Raw genomic sequence first — 22,201 nt, 5'->3', positions numbered from 1 at the left:
CGAGCAAGTCCTGCTCACGGTCCAAGATGTCGGACCACCAGTGCGTCAGCTGTGCCTGGGTGCGCCGGACACCAGAGAAGCGTGACACTGCCTGGCGCTTCTTCCCCCACCGCTGCCGACGCTCCCGGAGGCCGTACCCGGACCCAGGCCTGCCACCTGCTGCCAGGGTTGAGGGGAGGTGGCGCTGCACAAAGAAAATTAGTGCAGCCAACTCCACCTCCCCAAATAAGGCCCGTGCCTGCACCCCTTGTGGGCGCCGCCTTCCGCAAGGAAGGCGGTCGCGGCTCTGGCTGCGCCGGCAAACAGCCCTACCCTTGGACATGGTTCTGGGGACGGGGCGGGAAAGAAAAGGTAAAATAAATAAAGGAGTAAAGGAAATAAATAGCAGGCAATAGAAAGAGAAAAAGTAGCTAAAAAACCGAAAAAAAGTAGACAAAAAACAAAAATATAGAAGCAGGAAAATAGTTAGAGAAATAATTAGTAATAAAGATCCGAAAAAAGTGCCTATAAGCAAAGGATTGAAAAGATTTTGGGAGGATTCAAAAATCAAAATCAGGCCCCAGAACCATGCAATAGCGTGAAAAACAAGATGGCGGCGCCCATTGCGACCACGTGCGCAAGTTCGCACGATATTTTCTCCCCGAGCAAGCAAAAAGCAAAGCGATCAAGTAAAAGCGGTCGCGAATAGGAAATATCAACCGCGAACGGGCGCGAACATGCATTGCGCGACCCGGAACAGGAAGTAAGCATCGCGAGGAGGCGGGACAAGTGAAAACAAGATGTCCGCGCCCGTGAGCAACCGCATGGGTAAGTTGGCGACCCGCGATCAAGCAAAAAATACCACTAACAGGCGGGAAAAAAACTTCCGCATCTTCGCGATATTTCCAGCGTGTTTGCGATAATTTTTAACATTTACGCGATATTTTGCGATAGTTAATATCGCAAATTCCGCCCACCCCTAATTAGTAATAAAGCCACCATGCTGCTACTGTTGATATTGACCCTGAACAGCGGTGCTTCTGCTTCCGGGTAACCTTTGTATTGGCATGAATGCTGGACAGGTCAGGCAAAAGAGAGTGCGCATTGAGTCAGCCAGTCCCAGGAAAAAAAAAGCATTTATAAATGCAATAGGACTCGTATGTACCCGAGCCCTATTAAACAAAAGTGCGGTAGTCGAAAAAGGCACGAACGGGAGGGGCAGGGGAGGGGTACAGGCGGGGTGAAAAGTGATGGACTGCAGGAGAGGGGGAGGGGAAACACAAGGAAACAAGCATTTGCAATGCAATAGGTCTCCCATTTACGCAAGTTTAAGGTATTGGCATTTTCAATGACACTGCCTTTTATTTATGTGTTAAAAACAAAAACAAAAGACACTGCCTTTTATTTATGTTTTAAAAACAAAAATAAAAGGCATTGTTTTTTGCAATGTCAATAGCTCAAACTCGAGTAAATTCGAGACCTATTGCATTGCAAATGCTTGTTTTCTTTTCCATTCGGAAATCCAAGAGAGTGCATGTGATTTATAGCTTTCTCCCTCCTCTGCTGCGTCACGATGAAATAGTCCCCACCCCACGCTGTGTGACTCCCTCACTCCCAGCTTGTTTGTATAAACAAAGAAACGGGGATAATTTTCCTAGGGTGTTTCTAAAGAGCACACTTTAAGGGTTGTTTTTGTTTTATGCCCTGTACTCCACCTACTGCATGAAAGCACAAGCTTTGGCACACAAAAGGCTTTTATGGTTGTGGGGCTGGGCAACCTTCTGCACTTCCTCAGCAGGTGTCGGAGGTCGGCATGACACTTATCCTGGAGGCTCAAAATTGCTGCCTGGGCTCTTGCACGAGCAAATGGCTGAATCGTGCAGAAAGTAGTTTAGGCATTGGCACATGTTTCAGAATGTAAAGGGAAACTTCCGTATTTTTTAATTCCATTTAGAGGTTCCTCAGAGATAAGTATTTAAAAAATAAAACATGACATTTAAAAAGATTGAAACCACTGAATGTATTGAACAATTATGTGACACTATATAAGGTATGCTTACTTTTGTGTGATGAAGCAAGACCTATTGGCTTTGCCAATGTTTTTTGTGTGATTTAGAATGCTACCAAATTAGCTTTGTCCCTACCACCTCTTGTTCTGCAAAAATCTAAATCTATTTCAGATGAAACACCACCATATCCAGTTATGCGTTATGAGTTGTGTACTTTTATAAATGTTTGCCTCTCATTAAATAGTCACTTTGAAGAAACACAGTTAAAGTGTAGCTATAGTTAAAAAGTACAAATGAAAGGCAGAAAAACAATGAATGTTATGGGTAGGGCCGCAATTGTCAACTTGCATGAAAACCGTAACTCAAACCAAGTGCAGCACTTTTGTCACATCAAGGGTGAGGTCAAATGAAATTACAAATTTCATAAATAGTATTATAGATACCATACATCCTTAACACGTTTAAAAGGAATACTATAAATGGAGTATTATTTATAGGTTTGAGTATGATTTGTTATATAATTATGTTCTGCTTTTATGTGTTTTACTTATTTATTAAATTTTTGGAATTTGAGGGGTTTTTCAAACATATGTTGAAGTGTTTTAATCAAAGCTAACTAACTTTAGCTTTATTTTTTCAGTGACTTTCTTGATTTTTGTAATACTACATTACATCTATATTCTATAAAAGAATACCCTATTCAATTGAGCACAGCCTCTGGCCAGGTGCAGATGGGGTTGGCTGCAGGAAACCAAACTCTGATAAGCATGGCCTTCAGGTAGGCCCGGGGCCTAGACATTCATCTTTTTATTTTGATAAGTGTAAGTGTTTGTGGACCTTGATTTGGGGTCTGCAGATCTGAAAACTCTTTTACCCTGTTGGGCATCCCACCAAGTTCTGTGGGCCTATCACTAACTCTGCAAACACTACATGATGCCCAACAAGGGCAAGGACCCTCATGCTGATCCACAGGGCTTCGTTCACAGACTTCGGGGGTCAAGTTGGGAACTGTCAATCAATCCACAGAGTGCGCGAACAATGCAACAACTATTTTTTTCACATGGGGTTCACTGGGTCAAACACCCACCACAACCCTCAGTCTCTGGTTAAAGCATGCTCCCCAGCCATTTTATAGCTCCTTCAATTTTTTTTTCACTACATAGGGACCAGATAATCATGCCCAGTGTAGGCAAGCACACATTTTTTCTTCAAGGTTCGGCCAAACAATCAGGGAGCATGGGGTCCATGGACCAAACTTTGGGTTTTCAGACCTAAAATGGATATTGAGTAAAAGAGCTCCCTCATATCATCAGATATGTTTTCTTTTTTAAATTCTGGGTTTACGGATTCATGGTCCCTATTTATTTATTTAAAAAGTTTTGTATAGCGCAAACAAGACCCAGAGGGGTATCAGAGTGCTTCACAATAGTGGAAGGGGAGAACAAGGTAAAAGGGGAACATTGTAGAGGAACTAAGAGAGGGTAACATAATGAGCTAATAAAAATGTACAAGGTTGCGCACAAACATTGCTTAGTACGGTAAGGTAGAGAATACTGTGTGTTACAGTTGTTTCTCTAAAACTACTGAACAGATTTACACCAAACCAAGTTCTCCTGTCATGCCATGTTTGATGTAATTCTGTTCAATATTTTTTATAGCGCTTTCAACTGAGTCTTATGAAGATTCATCTAAGGGCACCAAAGTTATCAATCAAGGTTTATATAACTTGACTACTCACCTGTGAGGGTCTTAAGGTGCTGAGGGGGGAAATGGGGGGCTGCTGATCCGTGTGGGTGCTGGGGTTCAGTGGAAGAGTCAGGTCTTGAGATCGTTCCTGAATTGGGTCAGCAACTGGACTTGCCTGAGGTGGAGAGGCAGGGTGTTCCAGGTCTTGGCAGCAAGATAGGACAAGGATCTTCCTCCGATCTTTTTCATGCGGATATGTGGGATGGTGGCCAAGGCCGGTTGGGCAGAGCGGAGGTGTCTGGTGGTAAGTGGAATGAGACGCTGTGGTTCAGATATGCTGGTCCTGCGTCATGGTCAGCTTTGTAGACATGTTTTAGGAGCTTGAAAGGTACTCTTTTGTTGACTGGGAGCCAGTGGAGTTCTAGCAGGTGTTCAGTGAAGTTGCTGCAGTGGAGGATGTTGAGGACCAATCTAGCTGTGTTGTTTTGAATGTTCTGTAGTTTACTGAAGAGTTACTGGGTGACGCCGGCGTAGAGTGCATTGCCGTAGTCTAGTCTGCTGCTGATGAGTGCATGGGTGACAGTCTCTCTGGATTCAGTGGGAATCCATCTGAAGGTCTTTCGAGGAAGGTAAAACGTGCTAAAGCATAAGGAGACTATGTTGATCTGGTGGTTAATTGGGAGCAAGTAGTCAAGTATGATGCTGAGGTTTCATGCATGGACCATGGGTGGGGGGGGTGTGAGAGTGTTCAGTCTTGTCCGAGTTGAGGCAGCTGTCTCTCATCCAGGTGGCAAACGCCTTCACCCAGTTGTGTAAGCTGTTTCTAGTGCCTGTCCAGTTAATTGGTGAGGGAGAGGATCAGCTCGTTGTTGTCAGCGTGGGAGATGATCTTGAGTCCGTGATTAAGGACGATGGCTGTCAGTGGGGCCATGTAGACGTTGAAGACGGTGGGGCTCAGGGAGGAGCCCTGAGGCACTCCATAGCTGATCTCTGTGGTCGACCAGCGATTAAAGAGTGGATCCAGTCCAGGGCTTTGTCTCGGATGCCAGAATCGTGGAGTCTCATGCTTAGGGTGCAGTGGGAGACTGGTGTCGAAGGCAGTTGAGACGTCCAGGAGGTTGAGAGGAGATGTTTCGCTGTGGTCAAGGAGGGAGTGGATGTCAGCTGTGGCGGCGAGGAGGGCAGTGTGGGTGCTGTGGTTGCTTTGGAAGCCGGATCAGGAGATGTGCAGGACGTGGTTGGCTTTGATGAACTTGAGAGTTGGGAATTGATGGCCTTCTCGATGACCTTGGCTGGGAAGGGGAGCAGGGAGATGGGTCTGAAGTCCTTGAAGTCTGTTGGGTCGTCAGATGGCTTCTTCAGCAGGAGGTTGATCTTGGCGCGTTTCCAGTTGTCTGGGAAGGTGGCGATCTTGATGGAGCAGTTGATGGCGTGGCGTAGCTCAGAGCATGCATGTGGAGGCTCTGTGGATGATGTGGTATGGGCAGGGGTCGAGGGGGCTCCAGAGTGGATAATCTTCATGGTCTAAAGAGTGTTATCCATGGTGATCAGAGTCCAGTTGAGCAGGATCTGTTGGGGGGTGGGGGGGTGTCGTTGTTGGGTGCATTGGTGGGAGGGTCTTAGGTGTCGAAGATGTCCTAGATCTGCTTTATCTTGTGGTGGAAGAGGTGCAGAGTTTTTTGCAGAGCTCTTGGGAGGGTGGGATGTCTGTGGTCTCGCTGTTGGGTCTGGCAAACTCCTTGACGATGGAGAAGCGTTCTTTGCTGTTGTGTGCATTGATTCTGGTTTGAAGGGTTGTTTTCTTTGTAGTTTTAAGGAGGAGGTGGTGTGCGGTGACAGCAGCTTTGACGGCTGCTTGGGCTTCCTAGTTTTGTTGTTCCTCCATCTCTTCTCGAGCTGTCTACAGGTGTGTCTGGACTCCGGAAGTGTGGGAGTGAACCAGCTACCTTTCTTGAAGTGTTGATTTTTTTAGGGGAACCAGAGTGTTGGAGCAGCTGGAGATCCATCGGTGGAGGTTACGTGCTGAGGTTTTGGCATCTGTGGATGTCAGCGGTGGAGCTGTGGTGAGGGAGGTGAGCTTGTTCCAACTTCTACGGGGAGGCTGTGGGTGAGGTAGTGTACGGTGGGTTTGGTGAAAGCAAAATAGATGCAGTGGTGATTAGTCCAGAGGAGTTTAGAAGTGTGGCTGAAAGTGATATTTTCGCTGGCAGAGAAGACGGGGGTCGAGCGGGTGTCCTGCTGAGTGGGTTGGAGAAGTGACTACCTGCTTGAGTCCTACACCGGCGAGGTTCTCCTAGAAGGGATGTGGTGTTCTAGTCATTGGGGTTGTCCAGGTGAAAATTGAGGTGGCCAAGTAGGATGTAGTTGGTGGATGCGAGAGCCTGGGTTGAGATGAAGTCGATGATAGAGTGGGAGAAGGGCGGATGGGGGCCAGGAGGTGTGTAGACAAGGGTGCCACGGAGGGTGGTGTTGTGGTTGGTCTGGAACTGGAGATGCTGGTCATTGGTTTGTCTGAGTGAGTGGTCAGGGGGAGGGTGTTTTTGTTAACAGTGGTGATGCATCCTCCTGGTTGGTTGGTGCGGTCCTTGCAAGGGATCTTGTATCTGTCTAGGATGGTGGTGGCAATGAAAGGGCTAAGATGGGGTTCATACAGGTTTCCGTGAGGAAGGCGATGTCAGGAAAGATGGTGTCGAGGAGGTCCCAGATTTCTGAGGCATGTTTGTGGAGGGACATAGTGCTGAGAAAGAGGCAGCTGAAATGGTCGGGTTTTAGCGTGGGTCAACCCAGACGAGGGAGGCGCTGGAGTTCGAAAGTGGGTGAGGGTGTGGTGGCAGTGGCGGCAAGAGAAGTGGCCATGGCTGTCGTTCTGAAATGCGAGGCAACAGGCAGGGTTGCGTCCGGGATTGAAGGTGTGGAGGGTGAAGGTGTCATGACATGGCGGGTCCACAGAAAAGGGTCCGCTTTGCTGGGCCCAGTCCAGGTGCGGATGGGTGCATTCAGGCTTGCCTTAGGTGCTCCAGCGATGTGCCCACTGCACGCGGCCACGCATTGGTCAACATTAAGTAGTGTGCAGGGAGCAGGAAAGAGGCACTCAAGGGGACAGGGCCTCAGGGGATCGCAGCGGCAGGGGCAAAGTGGCAAAAGGTAAAAGAGGTGAAAGGACAGAAAAGATTTAGAGAAAGGCAGAAGAGAGAGACAAAGGGCAGTGCAGCAGCAGAGCAGAGATGCTCTACCACTAGACCACCAGGGATGAGGTGCAGGCGGAAGCCTGTGGGTGGTGTAGGGCCACAAACCTTTGACCAGAGAGTCTGATGGCCAGCAGCAAGGAGCTCGGGCAGTAGCTACTAGGCAGAGTTGTGTAGGGAAGGGAGAAGTACACTGATAAGATCAAAAGAAAAAACAAGGAACATTTTACTCACCCTTTAATCATCTGTTTGTGGCATGTAGTGCTGTAGTTTCACATGCTGCGCATACTTCCACAATCTAGTGTTGGGCTCGGACATGTTCACCTCGTTTTTTTTTTCCAAAGTCAGTCTTTTCTGACCTAACTATAAATACAGAGGCACTATCACCAACTGTTTAGTACACGATTCTTGTTACTGTATGTAATCCAAGTACATTTTTTATTACTACTGTTCAGTGCTCCATGGCCTCTCAGCTAACCCACACACTAAAGTAAGTTATAATGTGAAAAACATGATAAGAGGAATCATAACTATGCAAACGTAATTATTACGTTGTCACAATGGACTGGGGAATATCAATGAAAAACAAAATACATGGCAGTCCACTTTAGTAAATGATGCAACAAAATAAAATCTACAATCTGACTACTTACTTTAAAAAGTGCCTGCTCCACCCTTCCGTGGTATTTCTTCAAGGCTATTTCACAGGCTTTTGTTGCATTGACTCGAATTAGGTTTGGGTTGTTTTCATCCCTTTCTCCCTCTGCGATGCTCTGGAGCAACACTTGAATAAATTTCAGACCTCTTTTCTTAAAGACAGAAAAAATATGTTATTAACTATGAAATGCACATAGCTATGTTCAGATCTTTCTACCAACAAGTGTTGTAAGGACTAAACTACAACAAACAATGCTCAAAATGCTAAACATCTAACATTAACCGCATATAGAAGTATGGTAACACCACAAAGCTTCCCCTGTATTACAACAAATGCCTCAAGCAGTCATCTACAGCATTTTGGGCCTCATTAAGAGTGACCTGGACCTACACCGGCAAAGGCCACCCCACGGAAGAAATGTGGATTTTCAAGAGTGGAGAAAGAAATGGTGGAGATGCCAAACTTTAAGGACTACTAGACAGTAAACAGGGATGTCTTATTGGACTTACCAGGGTAGACCGGTTTATCAGTGATGGAAACTAGGTCTGTTCATCTGGCATTGTTAAAAGAAATGGTTATGGTTACTTGACCCAGTGAAATAAACAGGCCACACATAGTGTGGGACTCAAGTTTGTAGGGATTGATTTATAAAGGTACACTTACACAGCATGGTAAAACCAGAAATTCTTGCTTCACTGTAACTTTGAGGCTGGTAGCTGAAACAATAACACCTAACAGTAAGATGGAGGACCTTTGAAGATCTACTCAAGGTTTTGCAATGCAGGCATACTGGCTTTGCAAACGCAGACCCATTGGCTTTGCCAATGCTTTTTGATGATGCTGTTCCACTTTGGCAAAAAGAAAAAGCATTTGCAATGCAGCAGATCTCGCATTTGCAAGAGTTTGAGTTATTGGCATTGTAAATGACAATGCCTTTTATTTATGTGTTTTGAAAACCTGCAAGTTGTTCATGAACAAGCACTTGGTACTTATAGTAGTTATTCATGAGTAGCAAGGTAGGCAGTAACTGCACCTCTTTTACTGTCAGCCTTGCTTCTCCTGAGCAAGGTCTATGAGTACAAAGTGTGTGTTTAAGCACCCGCTTGCAGGTTTTCAAAACAAAAATAAAAAAGGCATTGTTATTTACGATGTCAATAGCTAAAACTAGCGCAAACGCGAGACCTATTCCATTGCAAATGTTTGTTTTATAGCGCTTTATATTGTAATAATGCCAGTAATTAGGGGCATAACGGGGTTAAAATAGACCTAAGCAAAATTGTTTTCATAAAAAGTTCTATCTTTTTTTCTACACAAGTAGCTGGGAAATAGTATTGACATGTGTGATTGGTTTTGTGCTCTTTTTGTTCATACAGATTTATAGGGTAAATGAATCCCCAAATTTTGTTCTAGACGTCATATATGTAATAAGGTTGAGTAAGCGTTTGTGGTGGTCTTTTCTTCTATATTTGAAGACATGTGCAGGGACAAAGAACTGCCAACGTGTTTTGCCCAGGAGCCAGCAGACCAGGGCTTTCTCAAGGCTGATTAGGAGAATGAAATGATAAAAATAGAAGAAAACGACATGTCATAGGGTAGTGAACGAAGAGAAAGGAATCAAAAGGTAAGTCAGACACAGGTGAAGAGAGGGGAGAAAGAACAGAGAATATACAGAAAGAAATGGTTAGAGAAAAAGAGGGAAAGAGGTTTGAGGAATTATGAGTGACACCCAAAAGAACATATTGTGTGTGAAAATATGATCAAAAGGAGAAAAGGATGAAATGCGGACAAAAATATTTAGGTCATGTCAAAAATGAGTCACAAGTGAGCAATCAAATAAACACATTACTGAAAATGAAAAACGAATGAGCTAAAGCGGCTCGCACAGGCTCATTAAAGTACAAGAGGATAACGAAAACTAAAGAGCAGTGACTGGCCTGCGTGAGCCACTTTAGCTCATTCAGACAGCAGAGCATACCCATTTTGCAGAAGACATTCCTTCTGCTACTTCGGACTACTAATAGTAAGTGCTCGGACCATCTCCCCTTTTCTATTTTTTCACGGCGCATCCCCAATGTTGTGGGGCTTTGCAATATGTATCATGCAGATTTTTTTCCCCGCTTAGGTCACTTTTACTTTTAATTGTACCACCGTCGCTCCTTGCTAAAATAAGCTCATAAGGTCACACTCACTTTGATTTTAACCTATGCGGTCCGTTTATTACCATACACCGACTACCTACACCATCTTTGTTCTCCGCATGTTAACCGACCTTATAGGGCTCATACTTTCCAATTTTCTCTTTGACATATCCTATTGGTGTTTGGCTGTCTTTGCGACCCTTTCTAGCCTTTTTCTCTCACACACTGATCTCTAAACTTCACAGATTGTAATACAACCAACTAACACATTATTCTAGTAAGTTGAATTCAACAAAGCTGTTTAAAAAGAACATATTTTCTATTTGTCATTATGGTTCTGTACTTCCTTCACTATGTCCGCACATATTTCGCATTTTGTGGGCAATGACCATTAGAAAGAGGTTCTCCACGTTGAATTATTTTATGCAAGGTACCACGCATGCTCACTTGTACCAAACATGCATACGCCAAATATGTCACTTAGTAACCTTGATGTACGCAAATTTTCCCTGTTCCCATGTACCTACTTGAGTATAATTTTTGTGTAATTGGTTACCTTCTTGTGACAAAACTGGACATGACTTAAATGTGATTTTGTTTACTTGTGACAAAATTAGACATGACTTTAATGTGGTTTTGTTTCTCTGTATTTATGTACCCACTAGAGGGCCTTTTTCGTTTTTCCGTTTTTCATTTTCACTAATGTGTTTATTGGCTTGCTCACTTGTGTCTCCTTTTTGACATGACCTAAATATTTTTGTCTGCATTTTATCTTGTTCTCCTTTTAATCATATCTTCACACACAATATGTTCTTTTGGGTGTCACTCATAATTCCTCAAACCTCTCTCCCTCTTTTTCACTAACCATTTATTTCTGTACATTCCCTGTCCTTTCTCCCCTCTCTTCACCTGTGTTTGACTTAACTTTTGACTCCTTTCTCTCCGTTCACTACACTATGACATGTCATTTTCTTCTATTTTTATCATTTCATTCTCCTAATCAGCCTTGAGAAAGCACTGGCCTGTTGGCCCCTGCGTGAAACACGTGTCGGCTGTTCTTTATCCCTGCACATGTCTTCAAATATAGAAGAAAAGATGATCGCAAACTCGTACTCAACTTTTTTACATATATGACGTCTAGAACAAAATTTGGGGATTCATTCACCCTATAATTCTATATGAATAAAAAGAGCACAAAACCAATCACACAAGTCCATACTTACTTTGGAACAGGTGGTATCTCGGTGAAACCACCGTTTTGGTTTGTGCCATAGCCCAATTGGGTCCTGACAAATTGTGTGTGAACCCTGGTAACACCCAACAGCTGGGAAATAGGCCTTAAGAAAAGTGTGCCTCTGCTAATTTTCACCTTATTCAATGGCTAATTGCTTTTTCAAAAAGTGACATCATCCAGCCAAAAAACACGCCTAATATCTAAGACACTAATCCCCAGAGCAAGCTCTATTTTTGCTTTGGTTTTATTGTAATGTAAAACTAAATGCAAAATACTTTAGAACAGGCCAAATGAATGAATGCAGTAAGAGCACATGTTTGAGAGAAAGAGATGGTGCAGTAGGTGGAAATAGTTTAGACTTGTGTTCTATTGTTGGAAGAACTTTGAGGAGAGGAATGCAGCAGTGAACTTTTCTGCAGGGGAACGTAAAATTACAACCAGCTGATATTTTCCAAATCACGCTTTTCATTCAAGTCGGAGATGCAGCGCCAGGAAGCCTTGTCTAAACATACGGTACAGTAGACACAGGTTCGCTTTTGTTTAAAGAACAGTACCTCCGCGTACAGTGCCCCTGCAGCGCCAGAGCTACAGCTACATGCACTTAGTGAATGCCCCAGAAATAGTATAAAGTAAACAATAAAAGTCACTACAAAGTTCAGTATTGCCATGCCACAGAAATATAGAAGCCCCTACAGCACCGCAGCTACAGCTATCCGCTCTTAGTAAACATGCCCAAAATATCATAAATGAAACAGTCAAAATCAGTAAAAAGTACCATTTGGAAGTATCACAGAAATGTAGAAAGACATGAGCACATACCAACTCACACTTCAAAAATAAATGTTTTGTCACCGTCGTAGTTTTCCTTTTGAAAGGTCAACAGCATGTGTGTGCATGTCGCCGCCATCTTCCTATCACACCTGACCCTTTATTTCTCATAAAGATATAAATGTGCAAACGCTGGCGTGCCCTGGTAGCTGTCTCTTGAGTGATTAACTACAGTCAGTGTCAGGACAACAGCCATATAATAGAGCAGTGAGCGCAGCTGCAGGAATGTCAATAGGCCACGGAAATGATCGTCACGACCTCCGGTCCTGGCTAGGGATCTCTGTCACCCTCTTAGTCCGCGCTGGCATTGCCAGTGAAACAGCGCCGAAACCCTGGTAACAGGGAAACCAAACCTGCACCGATATCCGAACTTCAGCAGACCAGTCGTCACCCTAACTTATTCACACACGCATTCATTGGTGGGGCCCATAACACCAACACTCACACACTAACCATTCACCCAGTCTGCACACACAGTTGGAAGGATGAGCGGTTCGAGCGCTCAACATGTGGGGGAAACACCTTATAACCTATAGGGAAAGAAAGTTAAATTACAAAATATACATCATTACCCTTCTGCATACAGATCCTTAATCCTGAACAGCAAGGCACTCCCTCCACGTGGTCAATGGACCAAATAGTTGGATTGGTTGACGGTGATTTAGAACCAGCTAAAACACATTCAAGATTTTAATCTTACCTTTCTCAATAAACCACAAACTCATTTCATGTTAATCAATATCTGTTTATCTAGAATTCTGGAAAAGTTATTTATATAAATTTTCAAATATAGCGCACAACATCATATTTACCTAATCTGGCTAATCGGAGTCCTCTAAGTCATTGATTCATATCGCAGTTAGTTGTCGAAGTTCCGATTTCTCTGCTCAGCACGCTACAGTCTCAATAGATCGGCATAGACCAGAGACGTGCAAGCATCTGTCAGCGCCCACATAATTAGGAAAGTTCGCAGTCATCAGCAATTGGGCATCATCGAGATCGACTAGGATTCAGAGAAACGCAGCAGTCACCCTAAGTCGCATAAAGTCACCGTCGTTGTCGTCATCAACAGCGTAGCATAGTATTGGGAAAAGCGTCTCAAAAAATCATCTACCTCCTCTCTATTCTACCGCGCATTTTTATAATGAAGTCAAAGCAAAAAGATACATTTTGTAATTCCAACACGGTTGTGATTGGCTGGTTAGGATCGTTCGATAGAGTCATTTTTGAATATTGGTACAGTTCAAGGGGTGATGTCACAGGTTCAGTCCGTACTGGTTTTATGAATGTTCATTGTCTTGTCACTTGGCTGTCATCCCACCGTGGCCTTGCCTTAGTACAGTAGGTTACGGGTCATGCAGAGGCTGCAGTCATCTTTGTTGCGCATGCTCTGTTCGCTCCGCGCCTCGTGGGACAGTGGCCACTTTGTCGTGTCATGTCTGCTGCCATTTTGAGAATAAGGCCCAAACGCCAACTTAAGCGAAACAAACACAAAATAGTAATTAATGCATAGAAATAATAAATCTAATGTTAACCCATTACTAATCCCTCTATGTGCTTGTATTTATCTAGCGTATAGCAACATTTTAAAGCGTTTATATTCACCCTTTTACGTTGTCTTCTTCGGCAACATTACAAAGACATCACAAAGCAACATATATCATGCAATATTTTATTCAATATATATACTACTGTTAGTATGCGTACGGATTTTAGTCATAAGGTTATTTAGCCATGCAATATGCAATCCCACGTGTAATTTAGTAATGTTGGTTTAATATTCATGCAAAACTCATTTAATAATATTATAAATAATAGATTATTCAATTAATATTTTTATACTAAAATGGGGGAGGTATATAAATTGTTGTACTACCCGCTCCATCAATCCCCCCTTTGGTAATTTTGTCACCACACAATAAAATTTTGTATGAATTTCTCATGAAAGTGATATGAATTCTTTTGTTAATTTACATCTCTGTTTCCCCAGTTTGTTCTCTTCTAGCTGTTTTATACATGCTTTCTTTCATCTCTTCTAATTCTATTTCTTCAAATTCCCTCGTTTGTCTCTTATCCTGTCTTCTTTTCAAATTTTCACCTGTTAGCTTTTTCTGTATTTTCTTCCTTTTATGACACATACAAACTGATCATAGAATTAATACTATAAAAATCACACAGGTTAATGAAAATAAGATTCTACCTATAAAGGTACTACCTAAGTTTGTCTATTGTTATTTTCCTTAGTCCTTTTTCAATCTTGTGACCTAAATATTGTACTTTTTTCTGACAAAATTGCAATTTTGATGGTGACACTTTAAGTCCTCCATCTGCCAAATGATTTAACAATGCTATGGTGTCCATTACACAAGCTTCTCGAGTCTTCGATGCCACAAGTAGGTCATCGATATATTGGACTAGTACTGAATTTTCGATCATTTCTAAATCTTCCAAAGACCTTTTCAATATCTGATTAAATATCGAAGGGCTTTCCGTATACCCCTGTGGGATTCGGTAGCAAGCTAAAATACGTTCACCAAAACGGAACGCAAACATTTGTTGGCTATCATGGTGCAATGGGATGGAAAAGAAAGCGTGACAAAAGTCAATTACTGTGTACCATTCTGCATCATGAGGAATCTGATACAAAATCACAGATGGATTTGGTACATTAGGACAACACGATACAACAATCTTGTTTATTTTTCTCAAATCCTACACTATCCTGAACTTACAGTTAGGCGTTTTCAGTCCCATAATTGGTGAATTACATGGACTACTCATTATTTCTCTCAAAACCCCTTGTTTAATCATGTTCTCAATTATAGGAGTAACCCCTTCAATTATCTCTGGTGTCAATTTATATTGAGGAACATTGGGTAACTTATTCCTTCCTTCACTGATACCTTTATGGGATCCACATTTCTCATCAACCCTACATCTTCTCCTGTAAAATCCCAAACCTCTGCTTTCACTGTCTGTTTCAATTCTATTGGTAGTTCATCAGGGTTGAATACAGCATAGGCTTCAGTAATGTCGGTTTCCATGTTAGCCAGAGTCATTTTATACAGTACATCTTCATCAGGGGTCTCAAATGCTATACAATCAGGGGTACAAAATATGGTGCAATTCATTTTGCACAACAGGTCTCATCCTAATAGGTATACAGGACTGGAATCACACACGACAAAGCGGTGCATTTCAGAAAATGTCCCTTTATTGACTTTTACTGGTTCTGTGAGATACATTTTGATTTGTCTGTTGGATACTCCAACGACTTGGATTGTTTCATCCGAGAGAGAAAGATTCTTAACATCAGCTGACCTAACAGTTGATCGAGTAGCACCAGTATCTACTAGGAAAGTCATATTTTTGTCATTTACCTTTCCGTCCACAAAAGGGCCTGTCTTGTCTACCTCTAGAGTTGTGCCAAGTACTCACTCTTCTTCCTCCCTTCAGCACCGTCAATAACCTTCTTCTGATTCACTCTCATCGCGTTGTAGCCAATACTGTGAAACAGCACTAGCACACGGCAGCTTAGTTACCTGTTCTTCGTTGTAGAATCCTGTCTCATTACTGTATTTCTGTGAATTTATGCTCTGTGGAATAGGCGGTTTTGGCACCTGAGTCTGTTGGGTAACAACCTGCTGCTGTCGCTGTGGTTGACCACTCACCTCTTTCTGCCCCTACGGATTCAATGATGCATTATCACCATTAGAATTTGGGGGACATTTACACTCAGATTTCCAGTGCCCTATTCTTCCGCAATTATGACATGGCCATTTATTTTTAGCTTCTTCAATATTAAATTGTCTATTTCCTTTTCCTGTATTAAATCCAGGTTTTGGTCCTGCATTATTTGCTTGTTCAATCAATTGTGCTTCTTGTCTTTCTGCTACCTTTACTTGTGCCCACATAGCCTTTTCTTTTAATTTACTCTGCTTGGCCTCAATTTCATCACTAAAATACTTTGCATGTCTCAATACTTCATCTATTTTCTTATTTTGCCAATCCACTGTATGCTGCTTGATCATTTCACCAATTTCAGGACGTAAACTATATACAAATCTATATACAAATTGACTTAAATCCTTTTCACTTACATTTTCATCACCACTAAACTGCTTAAAGGCAAGGATTAACCTTTCATAATATGTGTGTACTGACTCCTTAGCTTCTTGATGAGTTTGATCTATTTTTACCCAATCAGTCTCTTTAGGAGGTACTTTGTTTTTCAAAAAGATAATTACTTGTTCATATTTTCTCATTACTTCTGGATCAGGGGCACCTGTCTTTGGATACATCGGGTACTCTTTTGTAGGCCAGTCTATCATAAGTTTGCACTCTGTCCATAGATCTGCTGGCACTATTATGTCAAATAGACTATTCAAATCGATCCACAAAACTTTTGATGATTTTACAAATCTATCCACTTGTCTATACCACTCGACTGGCTTTTCGCGTAGTCAAGGGAAATCATTTGTAAATGACAAAATATCTTGCCTAGTCCAAGGAACATGTACATATCCTCCTCCTGGAATTTCTCTCATAGGGCATTCTGTCACTATTTTTTCCTTTTCTCTGGGCTTTGTGAGTGGCCACCTTGACTGTGTGTCAAGAAAAATAAATACTGTTAAAAAGGGGCAGCAACAGCTTCGACAATACAGTACTGGACCTTTTAGCACCTAGCACAGTAGAACGAAACCCAAAAGACTGAATACTGTAGTTTAACAGATACATTCCATGGGTTTGGCACAAATATTTTGTATACATCTCAGAAGATTAATCTCAGCAATTATTACTATCCCATAATTTCAGCAATACAGAAAACTTTAGGTTTTGTCTATGGACTTCAGAGTTTTATATAGGTAGCAAGCAGTCTTGCATTGATTTTTCCATTTTTGAGTGTTTTGATAGCACAGCTAAGGAGAGGGAGCAAGTGAAGGTGTAAATTTATGTTTATTCTGAGATTCCACAAAGCATACAATGGTCAATTATGCCCCAAGATGGCAGTAAGGCCAATGAAGAAAAGATAGGTTTAAAAAGTTTCTTTTAAAGTAAAAGCTGGCAATGCAGGACTGTCACTGAACAGCTCACCAAGTGAGAAATGTTCAAACAACTTGGAGGGGGGGGGATTAAATAAATACAGTACCATTTTTCAAATACCTTGTTTGTGCAATCCCTACATAGTGATCATTTATGAACGGGCTCAAAACCGTTTTCAATATAACATATATACATAAGGGAAGCTTAGCCCCTGCACGCCAAGGGATTTGGCATCCACTCAAGTAAGCGCCTTTAAAAAATAAACACAGAAGCCCTATGCGTACCTATATCACTTGCACCACTGGGGGAGAAGGGTCAGGGACTACTTTTACAGCTAATATTTGCGGCTTTATCATTTGGGGTCCAGGCAAGAATGAAAGTGATACTATCAAAATCAGCTTGAGCAGAAAACACTTTAGAATAGGGTAGCGCTTAATGTGCATTGCACTTTTGAATAACTACACGATTTGTACCGCTTGAAACGCAAATTAGCACTTTAAAATTCGTAAAGGGTAACATATGTGCCACCAGAATGCTACACTGGTAACTTGGCTGAGTTCATGGTTTGTGTTTTTCTAAACAAATTATGGTGGAGAAACACAAGCATGTTACCTGCTGGCAGCTCGTCTTCTGCATCACTGGACTTGTAGGCATAGCTGCCAAGGTTCCAGATTGCTATGTGTGACTCCTAATTCCTGTGTAATTATGAGTGACATATCATCGTCTAGGAGTGACACTTTCTCGCAAGCAAAATCACGCAATAAAGACGAAGGAAACATATAAATTCAAGAAATGACACACATATGATTGAGGGGAAATGCTAAGAACTTGAAACAGGTGCAAAACAACTAATGTTTGCAGCATGCATATTAACCCTATGCGCTAGTTTATGGAGAGTCGAAACTGCTACTAGACTAGTAACTCTCCAGCAGGAGCTTTAACACTCATGTCTATGTCCATCACCCCGTCTCCAAGCTCAGCCGCAGGTGCGGCTGATTCACAAGTAAGAAAAGGATCTCTGTGACTAAAGCAATAACCCACTGAGCTGACTACGTAAAATACAGTTCCTGATGTCAAGGTACACGAGTCTCCAGCAGGAGCTTTTACACCCAGGCACACCACCACATACACCCAGCTCAGCCGCAGGTGTGGCTGGAAAACAACACGTAAGAAAAGGATTGCCATGGCTAAAGCAAAACCCTCGGAGCTGCCTCCATAAAATACAGTTTGTGATGTTGTAAAGTAAAGGTACACATTCTTTGGTGCAGGCATGTTATCTGTCTGCACTACTGTATGGTGAGAAACAAATCATAACTGCCACTCACAGCCGGCAGCCAAGGCACGGAGTGTTTAGCAAAAACGAGTCAACCCGAATTCTAAAATTAACTCTAAGAGGACCACCCGGGTCGGCGCACTGCTACCTGCAGCCCAGCTTCTCAGGCAGGGGCCCAGATGAGCTGCGTAAGTAATGAGTTAATACACTAACTCATGCAGTTGACAGCCAAGGGCATTGATTGGGGGCAAGATAGGGATCGTGTTCACTATCCCTCTGCTCGCCAGCATCCTTTTCCTTGCTGTCCTTGGAGCGGGTCTTCCGCCTGGAAAGGAGATTACGTTCGAATTCAACACAAAAGCCCAGCTATCGGACGGTACAATCACCAAACAGAGATGACAACGGAGCTCCAGCAAGCTCTTAGATAATGACCGGGCGCGGCGTGTGGCACAATTCTAAAAGTGAAAGTGCAATGAGCTCCAGCAAGCTCTTTAAACAAGCATTTCCAATGCAATAGGTCTCGGATTTGTGCGAGTTTTAGCTATGGCCATTGCAAATGTTGTTGCTTGTTAGATTTTTTTTTCCTTCAAATAATAATATCCCAACAGTAGCATAAGTAATAAAAGAAAAACAAATGGAAACGTATGCTCGGCTGCAATCTTTGTTTTATAATTGCATTAAGGATGCAGTACCTTATGTAGCTATTAGAGGTCCCTTTACAACTTCACAGGGACACTAAGGAACAGCCTTTGGTACTGCACCCCTTCCTTCCTTCATGTATTTTGTATTACTTGTGTTACTGCTGGTATATTTTTTGACAACAAAAATTCTAACAAATAAAAATAACAATAGCTCAGCTGCCTTGAGAGCAATTGAGAGAGTCAAAAGGAGCGATATAGAGAGTGATAAGATTTGAAATATAGAAATAGGTAGAGCTATTTTAAGAACTAATAGAGCGGTAACATGAAGAGAAATAGTTAAAAGTGAGAGAGAGAATAAGATAGGTAAATTCAGAAAAACTGTTAGCGAAAGGTGGAGAGAGGTGGTTGTGGTATAGATAGTTTAATAATGATGGTTTTATGAATGTGAGTTAGATTGAGGCAAGATAAGCAGGTTATAAATAGAGTGAGTACATTTAAGAGAGAAATAGAGGGAGTGATGCTCTATATGTAAGTGTGTGAGATGCAGCCAGTTTTTGCCTAACAAAGTTTCTGGATTAATTGTCACTAAAGGTGTAATAACATCATTGAATGGTGTTTTCTGTCATAACAGGAAGGTCCATGCAAACCGCCTGAGGCTGGTTTCCTGTGGAAGCTGCTGCTTGGCTACACCAATAAATACATTCGGCTGTATAGATGAAGTAGGGATCAGTGATAAAAAATGGGGGCTGGTGGGTCACTTGTCATTTTGTTCTTGAAAGTAAATAAATGTATAGCCTGGGTCATGAATGCCCCCCAGTCTTTGAACAGCGCCAGGAAAGTAATTTCTAGGCTAAGTAGCAGAGTAAAGAACGCAAGTTCAGGAGTTAAAACAATCCATTATTACATTAGTACTCACTCTCTCTTCAGTCATTGCTTTAATGAAAATATGAGATGAACTGTTGAAGCTTTTGCGGTGCAAAAGCAGAACACCCTAAACAAAAGCACTCTCAGACACCTTTCAGAGTAGCTGTCACACAGAGAGATTCTTACGCTCATAACATACTAGCAGTCATGTGTTACCAACTCCCACACTGACTAACAGTCACACACTACCTCACACGCTCTGCACCTCTCAAAGACCAGTTCTTTAGCAAAGACCTAAAAGGGCTTGCTAGGAATGAATGCAGATTGTGTTCTGGGCTGCGACTATCGTGTGATTTAGGAAGAACTGCCAGACCAGGATTGCCTTTTATTTACATCTGAAGCCAAACTGATTGGCGTTGCTGATGCTTTAGTTTTGAACAGCTGGTCACCGCAGAACTACATGAAACCAGTGGTCGAAGTGGGGAAAAAAAAGTAGGGGAACTGTGGGCGGAGACTCAGGGGGCAGGAATAACCCAAGGATTAGATTAGTGGGCGGAGTCGGAGGTGTGGCTAGAAATAGCAAAACATACCAATTTTTGAACGTTTGGCATTTCACTGACCAGTTACAGCTTATAACGTTATTTAATTCAAAGAATCAATAAACATGTTTATTTGAGGTTTAATATATAAGTTGTTTATATTTAATTCATTTACAATGTGGGACATGTTTCCAATCACAGAATATTCCAAATACGCTTATAAGTGGAATCATAAGCCATTTGTCTCCGAGCCCTGCAGTTTCTTTCATCTGCACTTCTCCTCCCTTTTTCTAACCATTTCTGAACATAAAATTCAGGTTTAAATTCTATGACAGGTGGCCCCACGATATTTATGAACATTGTAGAAGACAGACGATTGATTGATATTCTGTTCCGCAGTGGTGTGAGCACATCATTCATTACACTAAAGCCCCGTTCACATTCAGCAGTTGAGGTACAAAAGGTGTTTATAATGTGCATTAATGGTTTCAGGCTTTCAGACATGCAATTTTTATTTTGTTTGTACTCTCTTAAACCAAGGATGTACTGCCTGGTATCAAATACATGCAACCTGCTACAAAGGTTTTGTAATTCTCCCTCACCGTATAAGTTGTCTACTGGATCTGGCCAATAAACTGGTTGTAGGAGTTTCATTCTATGTACTAACTCTTTGTATTCTATTTCATCATTGTTTGTGGTTGTGCATCTAGAAACATTTGATGCATTAGACATTGTCATCCTTTTTCGCAGGTTATTTGCTAAGCTCCTAAAGAACTGTGCCCAATTGATGCTAACACAGCCTTTGTTCTGTTGCAGTCCTACACCAGCAAACTGCATCCGTTCAGCAGCATCTAATGCAGTTGTAGCCAACAAAGGGCCCAGGTGCATCAGCCATTGATTCAAACACTAAAATCTGCATCTGTATTGAACGATCGGCCTCATATATGGTCATATCACGCCGCTGCAGCCTTCTGGATAGGTCACCCAATTCTGTGAGAGCATCATATTAAATGCCCATATTTTCAATAAACACCAGGGAGGTTAATAAACGGTTTAAACCAGCATATTTCCTCTGCTCAATGTCACTCCTCGTTGAGTCTTCGGAAGATTCCATGAAATGTTTAATAAGTCCTTTGTAGTTATTCCAAACAGCTCTCACAGATCTTTCACTTGAGGACACCCAACGTACATCTAGCACCTTTCCAATTGCCAGAAGTCTTACTTCTACCTCCAGAGCACATTCCCCAAGCTCTCTCTGATTTTTCGGAGAGGCATGGTAGGTGGTATATAGTTTATCCAAAAAAAATGTGAGCTGATTATTGCCTGCGACTTCTTTACAAACATCACCCACAGCAAGCTCCAGCTTGTGGTTAGCACAGTGCCATACACTCAACTGTGGATATTTCAGTTTCAGAAGAGTTGCCACACCGGATTTCCTACCTATCATATTGGAAGCACCATCTGTTACAAGCTGAACCAAATGATTTTTTAAATACTCATCAGTAAAACCGTGTCTCTCTAAGCATGCAAGTAAGGTATCTAAGATTAGATCTGCTGCTGTGCTTGGCAACTCAACAAGGTCCAAGAAAAAGGTCAGTGACTCATTGTGTTTATCAATACATGCTCTTACACAGATAATTAGTGTGGTCAATTTACTATTTGTGAGCTTAGGGACATATTTATGGGAATGGTGGCGCATTTATCCAATATGGTGCATTACGGTCTTTTCCCCCTGCACTGGCGCCATTTCGACAGCCTAGCTTCAACGCATGCACACTTGCCCCATGGTGCAAGGGTGCCTCCTTTGCATGCAGGATTGTTTTTGTGCAGGAAGGGGCACCTTCCTGTACAAAAACAATCTTGAGAGGCTTTTTCATCTTTCTATGTGGGCTGCAGAATAAAGCACAGTTTGAAAGAGGAAAAAGCAAGGAGAAATAAAGATATTTCTTCTAGTTATGCCTCCTCTGGGGCAGCTCAAGATTTTGCCGCATTCCCAGGATTACAAGTCCTTGTAAATCTATGAATGCGTCAAAAACCGTGGGGGTTGTGTGGGAGACTTTTATTATTGCAGGAAATCTACTGCGTGACAAAGCCACTGCTGCTCTAGGGTGTGCTGCTTTGTAG

The 22,201-nt window shown here is 42.3% G+C and overlaps 1 protein-coding gene across 1 annotated transcript in view; it reads right to left on the bottom strand.

The window, feature by feature from the left end:
• Window positions 1–22,201, bottom strand: part of LOC146806220 (uncharacterized) — a 445,106-nt gene that overhangs the window by 34,451 nt on the left and 388,454 nt on the right. The window contains exon 6 of the mRNA XM_085623479.1: window positions 7,513–7,668. Coding sequence (XP_085479605.1) covers window positions 7,513–7,668 — 156 coding nt within the window. The remainder of the gene's footprint in view (window positions 1–7,512; window positions 7,669–22,201) is intronic.

Source organism: Triturus cristatus, chromosome 8 (genome assembly GCF_964204655.1).
Source record: "Triturus cristatus chromosome 8, aTriCri1.1, whole genome shotgun sequence".
NCBI classification, from domain to species: Eukaryota; Metazoa; Chordata; class Amphibia; order Caudata; family Salamandridae; genus Triturus; species Triturus cristatus.
The sequence above is the reverse complement of the archived record's forward strand: the minus strand, read 5'-3'. Positions and strand labels throughout refer to the sequence as shown.